The 19,659-nt window shown below is 47.8% G+C and overlaps 1 protein-coding gene across 8 annotated transcripts in view; it reads right to left on the reverse strand.

Annotated features, from left to right (window-relative positions):
• Positions 1 to 19,659, reverse strand: part of CYRIB (CYFIP related Rac1 interactor B) — a 190,014-nt gene that overhangs the window by 3,884 nt on the left and 166,471 nt on the right. For all 8 annotated transcript variants that reach the window (XM_073590328.1, XM_073590334.1, XM_073590331.1 and 5 more), the window contains 7 exons: positions 18,404 to 18,525; positions 14,847 to 14,952; positions 7,360 to 7,496; positions 6,014 to 6,091; positions 4,581 to 4,697; positions 3,747 to 3,826; positions 2,241 to 2,367 (listed from right to left, as the gene is read on the reverse strand). In XM_073590328.1, the coding sequence (XP_073446429.1) occupies positions 2,241 to 2,367; positions 3,747 to 3,826; positions 4,581 to 4,697; positions 6,014 to 6,091; positions 7,360 to 7,496; positions 14,847 to 14,952; positions 18,404 to 18,525 (767 nt within the window). The remainder of the gene's footprint in view (positions 1 to 2,240; positions 2,368 to 3,746; positions 3,827 to 4,580; positions 4,698 to 6,013; positions 6,092 to 7,359; positions 7,497 to 14,846; positions 14,953 to 18,403; positions 18,526 to 19,659) is intronic.

Below are 19,659 nucleotides of genomic sequence, written 5' to 3' on the forward strand. Positions count from 1 at the left end.
ATAGACAGGGGCAGTTGGAGCAGGGTCATCTCATTAGCTGTATAGACTTGGGCAGTTGGAGCAGGGACATCTCATCTGTATAGACTGAGGCAGTAGGAGCAGGGTCATCTCTTTAGCTGTATAAACTGGGGCAGTAGGAGCAGGGACATCTCATTAGCTGTATAGACTGAGGCAGTAGGAGCAGGGACATCTCATTTGCTGAATAGACTGGGGCAGTAGGAGCAGGGTCATCTTATTTACTGCCTACACTTAGGGCAGTAGGAGCAGAGTCAGCTGATAAATAAAGAGTAGGGGATTTATTCACACGTCTATTGTACTGATGGAGGTCTAGATTAATTGATCCCCTACCAACCATTAAGAGTTCTGGCTCCTACAGACCAGTTAAGACGCTCCTAATCAACTCGTTACCTACATTAAAGACAGCCGTCTTTTACAACATGGGCAAGACCAAAGAGCTTTCTAAGGATCTCAGAGACAAGATCATAGACCTGCACAAAGCTAGAATAAGCTACAAAACCATAAGTAAAACGCTGGGTGAGAAGGAGACAACTGTTGGTGCAATAGTAAGAAAAGGGAAGAAATACAAAATGACTGTCAATCGACATAGATCTAGGGCACCATGCAAAATCTCACCTCGTGGGGTATCCTTGATCATGAGGAAGCTGAGAGGTCAGCCTAAAACTACACAGGCGTAACTTGTTAATGATCTCAAGGCAGCTGGGCACACAGTCACCAAGAAAACCATTGGTAACACATTACACCATAAAGGTTTAAAATCCTGCCGTGTCCGCAAGGTCCCCCTGCTCTAGAAGGCACATGTGGAGGCCCGTCTGAAGACTGCCAGTGAACACCTCGATGATTCTGTGAGTGATTGGGAGAAGGTGCTGTGGTCAGAAGACACAAAAATTGAGGTCTTTGGCATGAACTCAACTCGCCCTGTTTGGAGGAAGAGAAATGCTGCCTATGACCCAAAGAACACCATCCCCACTGACAAGCATGGAGGTGAAAACATTGTTTTGGAAGTGTTTCTCTACTAAGAGCACAGGACTACTCCACCACATCAATGGGAAAATGGATGGAGCCATGTATTGTAAAATCCTGAGTGACATCCTCCTTCCTTCCGCCAGGACATTAAAAATGGGTCGTGGACGGGTCTTGCAGGAAGACAATGACCCAAAACATACAGCCAAGGCAACAAAGGAGTGGCTCAAAAAGAAGCACATTAAAGTCATGGAGTGGCCTAGCCAGTCTCCACACCTTAATCCCATAGAAAACTTATGGAGGGAGTTGAAGCTCCGAGTTACCAAGCGACAGCCTCAAAATCTTAATGATTTAGAGATGATCTGCAAAGAGGAGTGGACCAAAATTCCTCCTGACATGTGCGCAAACCTCATCATCAACTGCAAAAAACGTCTGGCTGCTGTGCTTGCCAACAAGGGTTTTGCCACTAAGTATTAAGTCTTGTTTGCCAGAGGGATCAAACACTTATTTCTCACTGTAAAATGCAAACAAATTTATATAATTTATTCAATGTGATTTTCTGGATTTTATTTTTGATATTCTATCTCTCAATGTGAAAATTAACCTGCCCTTAAAATTCTAGACTGTTCATGTCTTTGTCAGTGGGCAAACGTACAAAATCAGCAGGGGATCAAATACTTATTTCCCCCACTGTATGTAAAAACTAAATTGTATTATTAAAATTTCAAAAATTAAAAAAAAAAACAAAAAAAAACATTTCATATACAAAACTATATGGTGTGCATAAAATAAGACACGTTCCCTTTACACAGTAAGGTAAGAGATGGTGTCCAGGTGAAAAGTTCGGGGCTTCTGTATGAGCCGTCTGATGTGATAATGGAGGTTGTGATTAAAGATGGGTTTTTTTCTTCCACAGCAGCTTGAAAAATTATTTAAAAAAAAAAAAATAAATAAAAATCTGCTGTCCTGGCTTTCTCGTCATCAAACCTTCACTTTCAGATCAGCATTTCCTAAAAGTCTTTTGGAGCCGTGGTCACGGAGGGGGTGACCCTGAGCTGGCAGTCTGTGTGCCCGCGAGAGCGCCAGCTTAGTCTGTCATTTTTGATCAGGTCTCTGGACACCAGCGCGTCTTTGAGAACTTTCCTGCTGACTCTGTGTTGCGCTAATGGATACAGAGAACGTGGAATCGCGGTGCTAATGCACTTCCTGATGCTGACCGAGCCGCACGGCTCTTTAATATTCAAAGAGAACAAACATACATCAATCTTTGACATTTTGGCGAAGGCTCCCACGGGATGCACGTGGTCGTACAGGATGATGACTCCCACCATCACTCTCAGACAAAAGGACACGGTCTCTTCATTTGTAAACCGACTCCTGTATTCTCTGCAATGAGTAAAAGAGACGCAACGTTAAAGATTGTTACCGTACGTTCAAAATAAAGTATTAATGTAGTTTTTTTCAATATTTATTATAGAACGGTTACATCTTCATTTTTTTCTCATACAGCGCTCCATATAGACACACTTAAAGGGAACATGTCACCAAGTCAAAAGTGGCCAATGATTGCACTTATTTTATTTCCGCTGCTCCCGCTGAGTATTCCGCTTTTTGTTTTTTTTTTAAATCCGCCACACGGTTCCATAGATATAGGTGTTTTTCTTATTCAGTGCTGATTTTACGGGCCTTTACCAGGGGGTGTGTCTGACAAAATTCTATAGGGGCGTGTCTTTAGCCTGCTCTGCATAATTACCCTGTGAGCCCCGCCCCTTCCTAAGGACCATAAGCGCTAGCGCTAACTAAAAAGGCCCGTATCTCTGGATCCGTGCGATGGATTTAAAAAAAACAAAAAATGCAAAACTCAGGGGAGCAATGGGAATTAGATAAGAGTCAATAGCAGCCACTTCTGACAGGTCTGCTTTAAGTAATAAAACAGGACTTTCCTGCTGTCACCACTATGGAGACTCTTAGGAGCTTACTGTACACCGTATAGTTATTGACTTTACAGGAGCTGTCCACCTTTGGGAACAATTTTTTAGTTAAATGTATGTATTTGGGGCCAAAAATCATAAAAGCAATTGGGTTTTACTTAAAACGCGGCATCGTTTGCCTTTTGTAGCATTCGTGTTGCTACAGAACGAGTTGACTGAAAATTTGTCAGCGAGCTCTTTCAAACATGAGAATTAGTAGCTATTTAATCTGTTTTTCAGAGCACAAAACTGCAATATTGTAAACTCTTGAATTAGAACTCTACTAAAAACGAATCAATTAAAAGAGAAATCTAAAGTTCTTTAACCCCTTCATGACCTTGGGATTTTCCATTTTTGAGTTTTCCCTTTTTTTTTGCTCCACTTTTTCACAGGGCCATAACTTTTATATTTTTTGATCAATATAGCTGTGTGAGAGCTTGTTTTTTTTTTTGCGGGACGAGTTGTACTTCTGAGCAACACCATATAATGTAATGGAACATGGACGGCCATGTTAAATGCCGCTATCAGAGATTGACAGCGGCAGTTAACATATTAACAGCCGCGGGTGGATCGTGATTCCACCCGCGGTTGTTATGGGCACATGTCAGCTGATTTCATCAGATGACATGTGTCGGAAAACATACAGACTCAGAACCAGAGCCCACATAGATTGCAGGGTCACGACCTATGACGTATTTATACGTCATAGGTCCTGAAGTGGTTAATTAACAGTGCATATAATACAGTAGAAAAAAAAACACACTAAAGAAAAATTTTAAAATTTTAACAACTTACGGGGTTTCCAGCATTACCCGACACACACTGGCCATGGTGCTTAGACAATCAGTGGTATTTTCTATAGGTAGGTTCTTGTTCTATGAAGGGGGAGGAAAGGTAGAAAATCCAATGCAAGAGACAAAAAAAACGTAAACATAAAATGTGATAAGAAATTATCTCGCCATGTTGATGTCCTATAACTTATAGGTGTTTTAAAGGGGAGAATGGGGTCTCCTGACCTGAAGAGGAGCAGTAAACTGCAAAAAAGCGAAGCCCCTGCTCTGCAGGACTCAATTCAGCTATGTACTCCAAGGTACGCCCTTCATATGTATAGGAGCCATGTAATGCCACAATCACCCAATAGTGGCCGCTATAAGAGAAACCGAAGCTGGACAGAGCCTTCCTGTGAGCGGCATCGCTCAGGGCACAGCAAGTTCCGCCTTGGGTCCTTAGAGTAGTAATATAAAGTTATAATGTTAGTGGTTTTTTGTTTGTTTTTTTTTCTTATAGGAGGAAAAAAAAATTTTTTTTATATTAGGACAAGCACCCCCAACCCCTTCACCCCACCACCAGGGTCTTTGTCTCTCGTTCCACAAAAAATTACAAGCGAGAGGAAAGGTGAGGAACTTTCGCAAAGCTCAGTGCAACATTTGTAACCTGTGTTGCTGACTATGCAGAGTGCAGCAGTTGCGATTGCTGACTATGCAGAGTGCAGCAGTCGCGATGAGCTGGTCCACTGGCTGCTGCGCTCTAGCACAGGAGACGATCGAGATGACAAAGTTCACTTCATCGCTCTATGAGCTCTGCATAGAACCGTGGAAACCAGCACACGCCCGCGTCCCCTTTTCTTACCTCCGATACAAACTTGGTTGTGGCATCGCTTAACGTTTTGAGCATGGGCGTGGCCTCTGCGTAGAATAGCGACATCCTATTGGCCAGTTCATTATTTACTTCGTTTTCTCCCTCCGCCTAGGAATTAGACGTGAGAAAAGGGGGGATAAACATCATGTATATACCGGGGATTCATCACATTACTCCTGACCTCAGATTCATTACCGCACCCTGAACAACAAGGGGCTACATCAGAGACCTGCACTGAATCCGGGTGATGAAGAGGTCATTACCGGAAACATCTAGTCCCCTAATGAACAATAATAAAAAAAAAAACAAAGAAACGCAACTTTCAATTTTGTAGCGTTTTATTCTACAATTTTGTGATAATTGAGGCAAAAAAAAACAAAAAAACAAAAAAAAACGTGCAACGGTTGGGAACTGGGGTTAAATAAATGCTAAAAATCTTTAATGCAGAAAATAAGGAAAAAAACAAAAAAACAAAAATCAAATGAAAATAACGGATAAAAAGAGGAGAAGGGAATATTTTTTTTTTTCTTCGATGACCAATAAAAAGGAAAAAAAACAAAACTATAATAGATAAAATGTCGTACAAGAGGAAAATAATTAGGATGATCATAAAAGTATTAAATGCAAAACATTAGAGAAAAAAAAAAATATATTTACAGGTTCATAGCAAACCTAAATATGGATGGATTATTTAAAAAAAAAAAAAAAAGTACATAAAAAAAAAAATATTAATTATCTAAACTACAAATATAAGTAAGTTTGAGGCACAATTTTTTTTTTTTCTTCTTTTAAATACGGATTTAGAAGGAAAAAACCATTTGCTTTTTTTGGTGTATATATATATATATATATATATATATATATATATATATATATATATATAATAAAGATTAAAAAAAGAAAAGAAGAAAAAAAAATATGCCAAAAGTATAAGGAGGTTGTGCACTTTTGTTTTTATTTTACAAATAATGCAAATATTAAAGGGGTTCTCTCCAGAAAGAAGCGGAGAAATCCTTTAACATGTCTAATAGTGATGAGTGAACGTGCTGGGATAAAGTGTTATCTGAGCATGCTCTGGTGTTAACCAAGTGACTTTGGCGTGCTCAAAAACTATTTTCGAGTCCCCGTGGCTGTTCAACAGCCGCAACACATGCAGGGATTGCCTAACAAACAGGCTTTCGAACAGCCGCAGGACCTGAACATGCTTAGATAACACCTTATCCCAGCACGCTCGCTCATCCCTAGTCTTTAAGCCAAAAAAAAAAAAAAAAGCAAATATTAAAGGGGTTTTGCACTTTTTTCTTATTTTTAAAGCACAGATGCCATATTGCATCACGATGCCAGTAGGAGATCGTATGAAGCCGTAATACGGTCGTGTGCAAGAAGAGAAGTGTACGAGTGATGGCAGCCTGCTCACAGCGTACCGGGACGTTATTAATCCGCATGCGGCTCAGGGTTCGTCTGTAATAGCTGAAATCGTTCTGTATAGCAGGATTTGTCATCTAGAAAGAAGAAAAAGCCACGTAAATCATTAAAGGAGCACAATACACGATGGACTATAACACACGAGAAAGGAAAAGAATGAAACTGAAGACGGCGGTGTGACGGCCGGCACAAAGCGGGGAGAACAATGTATGGGGATTGGTGTTGGAATTTCATGGTGGAACCAGGCGGCCCCTCTGGCCGTGGCCACTAGAGCGGCACTGTGGCCATTGCTCCAGTTAGAAAATAAAGAGTAACTACACTTTTTTTTTTTATTATTATTATTATTTCCACCATGGAAAGTTTTGAAACTTTGTAAATCACTTTATTAGGAGTTTTGTCTTTATTCCTGTAAGTGGCTTCCGAGCCCCGGTCTTATTTTCCTGCCTTCAGCCGCAAGGATATCAGAATATCTGCAGCATTTGGAGTACAGATAATGGCAGTGATGGGTCAGTGCAGGACCCGTGTCACTAACTTCGGGGAGAAGCAGCTGCAGGAGATTGTGCAGATAGGCAGAGCTCTCAGAGGAGGAGACAGGAGCTGAAGCATCACTGCCATCATCTGTACTCCAAATGATATTGGAGCAGCTGAAGGCAACAAATACACTGGGGACAAGCCGAGGTTTGGAAACTACTTACATGCAAACTGGTTTTACAGGAATAAAAACAAATCCCCAAAAAAAAAAAAAAAAAAAAAAATTAACTTCACGCAGAATAAAATTTTACAGAGAAAAATAAAAAGTTTAGTTACTCTTTGATGGGAATCTATCACTAGGTATTTGCTGCCTAATCTGAGAGCAGCATGATGTAGGGGCAGAGATTCTGATTCCGGCGATGTGTCACTTTCTGGGCTGCTTGCTGCAGTTTTGATAATTTCCTTATCACTAGACAACTATTTGGCCTGCTGAAAAGGGAGTACAGCCACGTCCTTCACCACTGACTAGCAGCTTTGTGAGTATGCAGATACCATTGGTGTGGACGGGCTTACACACAGCTCGGCGCTCCAAGCTCGATCTGCAACAGAGAAAATAGTTGTTTTATCAAAACAGCAGCAAGTAGCCACATTTTTGATACATCGCTGGAATCAGGGTCTCTGCTCCTACATCATGATGCTCTGAGATTACATAGCAAAAAACTGTTGATCATAAAATCAAAAGTTTATAGGTCCAAAAAACTAATTTATTAATAAATCAGGACTGATTGTGGCGCTTCCCTCGTCGTCGGTCAGGCACATTATGCAGATCGTCTTTTTGGCATCAGCTATGAATATTAAATAGCAGATATTTTACCTTAAGTTCATCAAAGCGGAGAGTGAAGTGAAGGATTTCGGCAAACTGTTTGGCAAGAGCCTGCTCTCGCTCCAGGTGCTGTGTTGGGGAGTAGGGAGTGCTAGTGAGAGCCCCCAGGAGCCCCCGTAATGCCGCCTCTAAACACAACCGAAAAATACTGTAAGACATCACACAGCTGTATAAGTCACATATACGACGACTCATAATGAAAATCAAGAATGTGTCCGGCCAAACCCACGAACAAAGATTCAATAAAGCCATCGAGTGAACATACCCTTACAGGAGGATGCTTTAATTTTAAAGTGATTATCGATGGGATAATAGATAACGTCCCAATTACTGAGGGTCCGACACCGGGACCACCCCCAATCCAAGACACAGGGGATCTGAAAAACCATATGTGAATGGGGCGAAGGTCGATCATGCGTACTGCAGCAAAATGGGATGGCTGCACTCGGCTAATGAACGGAGCGGCAGTACACATGATGGACCACTGATCGATCTGCATTCTGGGGCTATTCAGATGCCTGCTTCTCGGGATCAGACTTTATAATGTAAAGTGCTGCGGAATATGTTGGCGCTATAGGAATAAAATTATTATTATTATTATTATTATTATTATCATCAGACCCCAAGCAATTGGGAAAAGGAGATTTTTGTGTACTCACCGTAAAATCTTTCTCTTAGCCTTTCATTGGGGGACACAAAACTATGGGTGTTATGCTGCTGTCCACTAGGAGGCGACACTATGCATAATCTGAAAAAGAATAACTTTGGCTCCTCCTCTGCAGTATACACCCCTGGACGGCGTCCGCCTTCTCCAGTTTTGTGCAAAAGCATTAGGAGGAACATAAACAATATAACCATGCCTGTAAGAAGGCTACTATGCACGAGCTCAAGAACAATATGAGAACTGAACCGTAACAACGGCCCGTAAGGGCAACAGGGTGGGAGCTGTGTCCCCCAATTAGAGGCTAAGAGAAAGATTTTACGGTGAGTACACAAAAATCTCCTTTACTCTGTCGCCTCATTGGGGGACACAGAAGCATGGGACGTCCCAAAGCAGTCCCTGGGTGGGAAGCAATGGACGAATATTGTGCTGATAGGTCCCTAAACTAGGGGCACTGCCGCCTGCAGAACCCGTCTACCCAGGCTCGCGTCCGCTGAGGACTGGGTATGAACTCTGTAGTGTTTTGTAAACGTGTGTAGGCTAGTCCAAGTGGCTGCCTTGCACACTTGTGCCGAAGCCTGGTGCCGAATGGCCCAGGATGCCCCTACCGCCCATGTAGAGTGTGCTGTGATACCGGCCGGACAAGGAGAATTGGTAAGACGGTAAGCCTCTTGTATGGTGGACTTGATCCACCTGGCAAGGGTAGCTTTGGAAGCCGGCAAACCCTTGCGAACGCCTTCCGGAAGAAGGAAAAGGGAATCAGACTTCCGGAAGGGTGCAGTCCTAGACACATATATGAACAATGCCCTGACGAGGTCAAGCGTATGCAGAGCCTTCTCCACTCTATGAACCGGAACCGGGCAAAAGGATGGCAGTGAAATTTCCTCATTGAGGTGGAAGTTGGACACAACCTTCGGAAGGAAGGACGGGACTGTACAGAGAACCACCTTGTCCTGGTGAAAAGCCAGGAAGGGCCATCTGCAGGAGAGTGCTGACAGCTCAAACACCCTGCGTAGCGAGGTGATTGCCACCAGAAGGACCACCTTCTGTGATAGAAGGCAGAGTGGGACTTCCTTAAGGGGTTCGAAAGGTCGTGCCTGCAATGCTGTCAGGACCAGGTTGAGGTCCCACGTTTCCAGTGGATGTCCGTAGGGGGGAACCAATCGGGAAACCGCCTGGAGAAAAGTCCTTACTTGCGGCTTGTTAGCAATGCGTCTTTGAAAAAGCACTGAGAGCGCTGACACCTGGCTCTTAAGCGAGCCTAGGGATAGCCTGGCGACCAGGTCCGATTGGAGAAAGCCAAGTACCTTTGGGAGGGAATAAGGGAGTGGGATCTGGCTGCGAGATTCGCACCAAGTAAAGAAAGCTCTCCAGGTACGGTAATAGATCTTGGCGGAGGCTGGCTACCGTGCCCTGATCATTGTTCTAATGACGTCTGGTGAGAGCCCTGCCTGGGTTAGAACCCAGGTCTCAAGGGCCACGCCGTCAAATTGAGAGCCCGAGTCCTGGTGGTAGAACGGGCCTTGTGACAAAAGATTGGGACGGTCGGGGAGACGCCAGGGGGCGTCTGCTCTAAGTTGCACGATGTCGGCGTACCATGTACGTCTGGGCCAGTCCGATGCGATCAGGATGGTTGGAACTCCTTGTTTGATCTTCCTCACGACTCTGGATATCAGGGGGAGAGGTGGAAAAATGTACAGAAGCTGGAACTGGGTTCAGTCCTTCTGCTCCGAGCGACCGCGGATCGAGTGTCCTGGCCATGAAATTGGAGACCTTGGCATTGAGATGGGATGCATTAGGTCGACGTCCGGGGTCCCCCAGCGATGGCAGATCTGGCGAAAAATTTCGGGATGGAGGGACCACTCCCCCGAGTCCATTCCTTGTCTGCTGAGAAAGTCGGCTTCCCAGTTGTCCACACCCGGAATGTGGACCGCAGAGAGTACCGACCTTGTGTCTTCCGCCCAGTGGAGGATATGTGCCACCTCTCTCATCGCCTGGGTACTGCGGGTCCCGCCTTGGTGGTTCACATATGCCACCGCCGTGGCATTGTCCGACTGTACTCTGATATGAGAGGCTGCCAGTAAGTGACGAAAGGCTCTCAATGCCAGGAAGATGGCCCGAATTTCCAGGATGTTGATGGGCATGCTCGCTTCCACTGGTGACCACTTGCCCAGTGTTCTGTGATGTAGGTGCACTGCATCCCAACCTGTCAGGCTCGCGTCGGTGGTCAGGACCTTCCATTGACCTGAGAGAAAAGATTTTCCCGTTGCAAGAGAGGTTGGCTTGAGCCACCAGTGCAGGGACCTCCTGGTTCCCGATGTTAGCCGGAACTCCCTGTCGAGGGAGAAAGGATTCCTGTCCCAGGACTTGAGGATGGCTAGTTGAAGAGGCCTGAGGTGAAACTGGGCAAATGGTACTGCCTCCTTTGCTGCTGCCATCCTGCCAAGGACTCTCAGGGCAAACCGGAGAGATCGGGGGGGGGGATTGCGGAGGAGTATGCGAACTCCTAGATGGAGAGCCAGTGCCTTGTCCCTGGGAAGGAGCACCAGACCCCTGGAGGTGTCGAATAGCATCCCCAGGAATGTCAGACTGACTCGAGGCAGTTGATGACTTTTGCAAGTTGACTAGCCAGCCCAGGCGACTCACAGTGTCGATTGTGATTGAGATGCTGACCTCGCAGTCCTTGAAGGTGTAAGCCTTGATGAGAAGGTCGTCCAGGTATGGAACGACTACTATGCCTCTGGAGTGTAGAACGTCCATGGTGGCTGCCATGATCTTGGTAAACGTTCTTGGAGCCGTGGCGAGTCCGAACGGGAGAGCCACGAACTGGTAGTGGTCCTGGTTGATTGCGAACCTGAGAAATTTCTGATGGGCGGGAGCAATCGGTATATGCAAGTATATGCGTCTTGTATGTCTATGGAGGCGAGATATTCTCCCTTCTCCATGGACGCAATGATAGACCGAAGGGACTCCATGCGAAAATGACGAACCTGTACGTACTTGTTGAGTTGTTTTAGGTCCAGAATGGGCCGGACGCTGCCTCCTTTCTTGGGGACTACGAACAGATTGGAGTAGAACCCTCGGCCGCGGGAACCGGTACTATGACTCCTGCTTGAAGGAGGGAGGAAACCACTTGGTAGAAGGCACGAGCCTTGTCTGACGGTTTTGGGGGCAACAGAGAGGAAGAACCGGTTCGGTGGGCTGGAAGTGAACTCTATCTTGTATCCAGAAGACACTATTTCCTTGACCCACCTGTCTTCTGTAATAGGCAGCCAGACTTGCTGAAAGAGTAGAAGTCGTCCGCCTACGGGTGGGGTGTCTTCCGGAATTCGTGAGTCATGAAGAGGAGAAAGTCTGAGGTTTTCCTCCTTTGGGCTTTGCCTGGCCCGCTTTCGATTGCCAGGTCTTGTCCGGCCTCTGCGCCGCCCGTGGGTTGTCCATGCGCGGAGAGCGGTTCCGGTTTTGTGCTGGACGCGAGACAGACCAGCCCGAAGAATTCCGAAAGGATCGGAATCGAGTTTGGTTACGCCTTTTGAACGCGCGTTTAGGCTTTAGTTGAGGGAGAGAGGTACTCTTACCCCCAGTGGCGTTGGATATCATTGTGTCCAACTTTTCACCAAAAAGCCGCCCACTGAGGTACGGGAGATGCGTGAGAAGCTTTTTTGAGGCCGCGTCTGCTTTCCATTTCCGCAGCCAGAGGATACGCCGGATTGTGATGGCGTTTGATGCTATTCCCACTACACCTCTTGCGGAATCCAGGGCTGCATGAAGCATGTAATCTGCTACCACTGCTATTTGAACCGCTTGGTCCGATAGCTCAGGATTTGAAGCTTGGAGGCCAGTCTGCAATTGTTTGGCCCAAGCCAGAATGGCCTTGGCTGCCCAGACTGAAGCGAACGCGGGAGCCAAAGAGGCCCCTGCCGCTTCGAAGATTGAACGAGCCATGTGTTCTACCTGCCGGTCTGCTGCGTCCCTGAGGGTTGACCTATCTGGCAGTGAGAGGAGGGTCTGTGCTGCTAGCCTAGAGACTGGGGGGTCCACTTCGGGTGGATCTGTCCACTCCTTGGTGTCCTTCTGTGGGAAGGGGTACCTTGCCTCCAAATATTTGCGATTGGTGAATTTCTTCTCAGGCTGCGAAAACAGCTTAGTAAGTATCGCCTGAAATTCCGGATGATTAGAGAAGACCTTAGGTGGTTTCAGAACACCTTCAAAGCAAATCTTGGGTTCTGGGGCTTCCGGGGGTGGGTCAGAAATGTCCAGCACCCGATGGATGGAAGAAATTATGTCCTCAACTAGCGCTGTATTGCTAGGGGGGCCAGGGACCAGAGACCTCTCCGTGTCGTTGTCTGAGTCGGAGTCACAGATGCCTTCCGAATCCTGCGTATCGCTAAGGCGTTCCCGGGTGGGCGAACTGGGGCGGAGGACTTCTGTGGTCGGGGATCTCTGTGGAGATCTGCGTTGTCTGTCTCCGTTAGGGGACGGTCTAGGTGACCTGGAACCACGGTGTCTGTCCCTAGAGGGGGATGACCGTATGCTATAGGATGACGCAAATGAACGCGACCTGTGGGTCCGCTTACGTCTGTGAGTGTAGGAAGCGGCATGTCCCTGAGTCGAGCTGTCCCTTTGCTGGGTAACGCTCATAGCCGAGACATGACCCTGCAGTGCCTGGAGTAGTATGGAGGTTAAGTTAAGTTATCTATGGACTGCGTCATAGACTGCGACATCTGAGTAGCCCATTCCGGCATGGTAGCAGATGCTGAAGCATTGGTAGGGGCCTCTTGGGGTTCTGACCCATTATTTTGGATACAATCCCGGCAGTGCGGGTACGTGCTGCCACTGGGGAGGGTGGTTTTGCAGGCTGTGCAGAATGCATAAAAGCAGTCCTGCCTGGTTCTCTTCCTTGAGCCCGGCATAGTGCACAGAATGCAGAAGGGCTGGCTATGCAGAGGGGCCTACAGGGGTGGCTAGGCAGAGGAAACCTATAGGAGAGCCTTATAGGTAATATGGATTCACAGCTGAGTAAAGAAAACCCAGCTGTGATCTTACCCCACCAGTGTGCCCCTAGGTCCAGCGCCGACGATTCACAGTCCTGTGCCCCCCGGAGACTGGCTTACGTTGCTGCTGATGTCACAGATGCCTACTGCTGCAGCAAAAATGGCCGCCGAGAGGACGAGGAGGGAGAAGGGGGAGGAACTGAAAAGAGTGCGCAGTGTCAAGTAAAAACGCGCCCTTTCTGTCTCGATCCGCCCCTTCTATGACACTGTAGAGTGTCATATTCGTCATCCGGGGGGCGGGGAGGAGGCGGCGGCTTCAGCTAGGCCGAAGCCGCGGTCTAAATTAGAAGCCTGATGCCCAGAAGGGCTCCAGGCCGGCGCGGATATCCGGGAGGGGGTCGGATCTGAACCAGACCCCCCCGCCCCGGATTAAGAGGCAGGATAGCGGTGGGGCTAGAAGCCGGAATGGGGCCCTGTGAGGGGTCCCCCTGAGACGCTATGGAGCTGGTGCTGCCGCAGAGACAGGGGCGCAGGGAGCCCTGTGTCTGCATGTGCCATGCCTGCCTGCACTCTCCCCCGGGCCAAACAGGAGCCCGCAGCGGGCTGGGGTCCCTGGCTTTTGGAGCTGCAGAATGCTGCCTTGTTCTGATCCTACCTGAGGCGTCTCAAACTAATGCCCACAGAGGGGGATTAGGAAGGGTGCTTTTGTCACCATCAGGGGTCTTCATCCTCGCCATCAACCCAGAACCCAAAGGAATTGGGGAAGGAGGGGGGTCTCGACTTCGAACCAGTACCTGAGGGACTGGGGAAGGAGCGACATGGGGAATATCCATCTCAACTTCAACCGGGCACCCCATAATAGGGGACCGAAGAAGGAGCCATGCCGGGAGTCTCACTAGAGACCCACTTTTCTTCATCTGTAATCCGTTGGGGAAAAAAAAAAAAAAAAAAAAAAATCTTTAGGTGTGCCTCCTATGCGACACTAAGCAAAAACTGGAGAAGGCTGATGTCGTCCAGGGGTGTATATTGCAGAGGAGCCAAAGTTAATCTTTTTCAGATTATGCATAGTGTCGCCTCCTAGTGGACAGCAGCATAACACCCATGGTTCTGTGTCCCCCAATGAGGCGACAGAGTAATTATCCCTTATTTTATAGCAATAGGAAACGACTTCCACTATTGAGATTACACCCTTAGTATGGCTCTGGTAACTGAAGCCATGGCTCAGTATTTACATGCATTACTTATCCTGTATTATGCTCCAGAGCTGCACTCACTATTCTGCTGGTACATACATTACTTATCCTGTAATATGCGCCAGAGAAGCACTCGCTATTCTGCTGGTACATACATTACTTATCCTGTAATATGCTCCAGAACGGCACTCACTATTCTGCTCATACATGCATTACTTATCCTGTATTATGTTCCAGAGCTGCACTCACTATTCTGCTGGTACATACAATACTTATATCCTGTAATATGCTCCAGAGCTGCACTTGCTATTCTGCTGGTACATACATTATTTATCCTGTAATATGCTCCAGCGCTGCACTCGCTATTCTGCTGGTACATACATTACTTATCCTGTAATATGCTCCAGAGCTGCACTCACTGTACTGCTGGTACATACATTACTTATCCTGTATTATGCTCCAGAGCTGCACTCAGAAGACCCAAAACAGTTGTGTCCTTGCATCTTGGCTCAGCCATTTATTTGCTGGCCAGCAGGTAAAACTCAATATTCCCTTAAGACTATGGGATTTATGGAAGACGCTGGCCGTGTTGCTCGCTATGGAGTAGCCCCTTACACAGTCAATACTTACCTAGTCTTTGAGAAAATTCATAAAACTTTTTTAGCTTGCCGACTAGAGGGACCACGGCCCCCCAGGCTTTCTCCTGTAGTTTCTCATCAGTAGCATGCTGTATGGCCTGCAGATACAATGAGCAGTATATCAGAGTCATACCACAGGAGATAGCGGTCATTTTTAGCCCTGCTAACCATTAAGCTTTCATCTCTCCCACACTGTAAGCAAAACTGAGGGGAAATTGCCTCCCAGAGCATCTTTAAAAGGGACCCTGACGTTACAGGCCGACAGTGAGACTCCTACTGCTCTGTTGGATGGGACTAGAGCAGACCCAGGCACAGTGCTGCCCACAGGTCATATGCGGCCCTTTGGCAGTCCAGGTCCACATGCTGCATAGGAATAGCCCAAGGGTTAGATACCGTGGCCTTCCACACCAAGCGGCCACCCGACATCTCACCTTCACCAGTACCAGAATCCTCAGAACACAGCACTGGCGAATAGGTTGACGGAGGGCATCATACTGTGTGTGGGTGACTGTGGGGACATCTTACTGCGTGAGGGCATCATACGGTGTGTGGGTGACTGTGGGGATATCATACTGTATGAGGGCATCATACGATGTGTGGGGGACATATTACTGTGTGAGGGCATCATACGATGTGTGGGGGACATATTACTGTGTGAGGGCATCATACGATGTGTGGGGGACATATTACTGTGTGAGGGCATCATACGGTGTGTGGGGGACTGTGGGGACATCATACTGTGTGAGGGCATTATACGGTGTGTGGGTGACTGTGGGGATATCATACTGTGCGAGGGCATCATGCGGTGTGTGGGGGACATCATACTGTGTGAAGGTATACTGTGTGTGGGGGACTGTGGGGACATCATACTGTGCGAGGGCATCATACAGTGTGTGGAGGACTGTGGGGACATCATACTGTGCGTCATACTGTGTGGGGGGGAATGTGGGGACATCACACTGTGTGAGGACATCATACGGTGTGTGGGGGACTGTGGGGACATCATACTGTGTGAGGACATCATACGGTGTGTGGGGGACTGTGGGGACATCATACTATGTGAGGACATCATACGGTGTGTGGGGGACTGTGGGAACATCATACTGTGTGAGGACATCATACGGTGTGTGGAGGACTGTGGGGACATCATACTGTGCGAGGGCATCATACAGTGTGTGGGGGACTGTGGGGACATCATACTGTGCGTCATACTGTGTGTGGGGGACTGTGGGGACACCATACTGTGTGAGGACATCATACGGTGTGTGGGGGACTGTGGGGACATCATACTGTGTGAGGACATCATACAGTGTGTGGGAGACTGTGGGGACATCATACTGTGCGTCATACTGTGTGGGGGGGGACTGTGGGGACATCACACTGTGTGAGGACATCATACGGTGTGTGGGGGACTGTGGGGACATCATACTGTGTGAGGACATCATACGGTGTGTGGGGGACTGTGGGGACATCATACTGTGCGAGGGCATCATACAGTGTGTGGGGGACTGTGGGGACATCATACTGTGCGTCAAACTGTGTGTGGGGGACTGTGGGGACACCATACTGTGTGAGGACATCATACGGTGTGTGGGGGACTCTGGGGACATCATACTGTGTGAGGACATCATACGGTGTGTGGGGGACTGTGGGGACATCATACTGTGCGAGGGCATCATACAGTGTGTGGGGGACTGTGGGGACATCATACTGTGCGTCATACTGTGTGTGGGCGACTGTGGGGACATCATACTGTGCGTGAGGGACTGTGGGGACATCATACTGTGTGAGGGTATCATACTGTGCATGAGGGACTGTGTGAGGGCATCATACTGTGCTTAGGGTACTGTGGGGACAACAAAGTGTGTGGGTGACTGTGGGGACATCATACTGTGTGAGGACATCATACGGTGTGTGGGGGACTGTGGGGACATCATACTGTGCGAGGGCATCATACAGTGTGTGGGGGACTGTGGGGACATCATACTGTGCGTCAAACTGTGTGTGGGGGACTGTGGGGACACCATACTGTGTGAGGACATCATACGGTGTGTGGGGGACTCTGGGGACATCATACTGTGTGAGGACATCATACGGTGTGTGGGGGACTGTGGGGACATCATACTGTGCGAGGGCATCATACAGTGTGTGGGGGACTGTGGGGACATCATACTGTGCGTCATACTGTGTGTGGGCGACTGTGGGGACATCATACTGTGTGAGGACATCATACTGTGCGTGTGGGACTGTGGGGACATCATACTGTGTGAGGGTATCATACTGTGCATGAGGGACTGTGTGAGGGCATCATACTGTGCTTAGGGTACTGTGGGGACAACAAAGTGTGTGGGTGACTGTGGGGACATCATACTATGGGAAGAGGGCAGTGGAGGCATCATAATGTATCTCAGGAGGCTGTGGGGACATCATACTGTGTGCGGGTTTCTGATTGCAGCAATACCAAGTATCTGTATTTTTTATTGTTTCATTTTCAATGGGGCAAAAAGGGGGATGATTTGAACTTTTATATTTTTTAAAATCTTTTTTTTAACACTTTTTACTGGCTTCAATAGTCTCCTTAAGAGACTTGACGCTGCAGCGATCGCTGTGTAGCTGAAATAGTTATCTGCTATGAACACCGGCCGGCATCCATAGGAGATGGACAATGACAAGCACCGGGGTCTTCTGCAGACCCCCAGCTTTCATGCCAACCCATCGGCGCCCCTGTCACATCATGGGGTTTCTGATGCACATCTGGTAAGCGGGAGTTAAATGTTGCAATCAGATTGCACAGGTGACAACATGTTCTATGGTAATATGTATTAGCAGTAGCTGCTGCTCAACATATATAATTCTGATCAATATTAAGTGATAAAAATCTGAAATTATAATACACAGGAATCTGCCAGCAGCTTTTTGCCATGTAATCCGAAAGCAACACGATGTAGGGGTAGAGACCCGGATTCCAGTGATGTGTCACTTATTAGGCTGTGCTTTGCTGTTTCAATACAATCAGTGTTTTATCAGCAGGAGATTATCACTACACTACAGGACTAGGTGTCTCATGCCTCCTAGGTCCAATCATACCCATACCATCAATTAGCAGTTTTCTGTCAATGTACACAGAAAGTTGCTAGTGCTGTGAGCAGTGCTATACACAGAAATCTGCCAATCAGTGGTGTGAGTGGGGTTATACACAGAAATCTGCCAATCAGTAGTGTGGATGGGGTTATACACAGCTCAGCATTCTGAGCGCTGTTCGATCTGCAGCAGATAAAACAGGGATTTTATTAGAACCACAGCAAGCAGTCCAGTAAGTGATGCATCACTGGAACCAGGCTCTCAGCACCTACACCATGCTGCTCTCAGATTACATAAAGAAAACACCTGCTGACAAATCAGTTGGTTTGACCGAGTCTACAACAGTCAGGGTATTTTATGTGGCCACTTGGGAAAATGAATTGTCCATCACTGGACTACAGTATAAAATATAATACAATGCTAAAAGTAATACTAAATAAATGAGGGAAAATAGAATAAGTCATTTACCTCTCTGATCTCCAGACCTGCGCCGCGGTAGGACTGTAGGTCATCCAGGATTCCTTCCGCGTCCTTTAATACTACATTCACCTGATTATAAATATCTTTCTCGGACTCTGTAGGTTGAGCATCTAGACGGCATGAAATCATAACGACTGTTACCATCAACATCAGGATCCCCGACAACAGGGGGCGACAATGGGGAGAAGGGAAAAGCAACTGACGGGAACCTCAGTACTTCAGCACACTACTACTACTTAAAGGGATTGTCCACATTGGACCCGCCATTTCCATAAGATAGGGCCTCATGCGCCATGTCGATCTGCTGGGTAAATGTACAGCAAGCATCACATGGAGCCATTAGATACCAATGGGCACCTGAAAAGCGTGGGCACTGAAGACCCTCTGGAACAAGAGGTGCCCTTAATAGAGGTGAGTGGTCCTAATAAAAAAGCACCCCAACGCCTTAACTGCCATATGAAAAGGGAGATTCAAGGTGGACAACCCTTTAGGTTGTGTGGGCAGAACTTTATCATTTTAGGGTTAACCCCAATCATGATACTGGACCCTAAAAGCCTACGTCCATCTTTGGGCCATGAAAGAAAACTCTACCCCAACCTTCTAATGGGCTAGAAATATTTTAGTAAAGACTACAATCTAATGTGATCTACCCAAGAGTCCCTGTTCTGGCCCCTGCCCCGGCTGCTCGGGTCACTGCGCCGGCCCCTGCTGCTCGGGTCCCTGCCCCGGCTGCTTGGGTCACTGCGCCGGCCCCTGCCCCGGCTGCTCGGGTCACTGCGCCGGCCCCTGCCCCGGCTGCTCGGGTCACTGCGCCGGCCCCTGCCCTGGCCCCTGCTGCTCGGGTCCCTGCCCCGGCTGCTTGGGTCACTGCGCCGGCCCCTGCCCCGGCTGCTCGGGTCACTGCGCCGGCCCCTGCCCCGGCTGCTCGGGTCACTGCGCCGGCCCCTGCCCTGGCCCCTGCTGCTCGGGTCCCTGCCCCGGCTGCTCGGGTCACTGCGCCGGCCCCTGCGCCGGCCCCTGCCCCGGCTGCTCGGGTCCCTGCTACACTCCAGTCTCTACACCAGTCCTGCCTGTTCGTTCCTATACTGGCTATGCCCTATAATCTACAGTCCATCCCTACACTGGACCCGTGTAGTCCGGCACATATTCACTAAGCTGTACACACATTTGGGTGAATAATGTTGTTTTGACTTTTTAGGGTGAGTGCACACAGTGCGGATTGAGTTGCGGATGTTTCCGCGCAG

The sequence above is a fragment of the Dendrobates tinctorius genome, unplaced genomic scaffold (genome assembly GCF_039654945.1).
Source record: "Dendrobates tinctorius isolate UK_male_01 unplaced genomic scaffold, ASM3965494v1 ptg000116l, whole genome shotgun sequence".
NCBI lineage: Eukaryota > Metazoa > Chordata > Amphibia > Anura > Dendrobatidae > Dendrobates > Dendrobates tinctorius.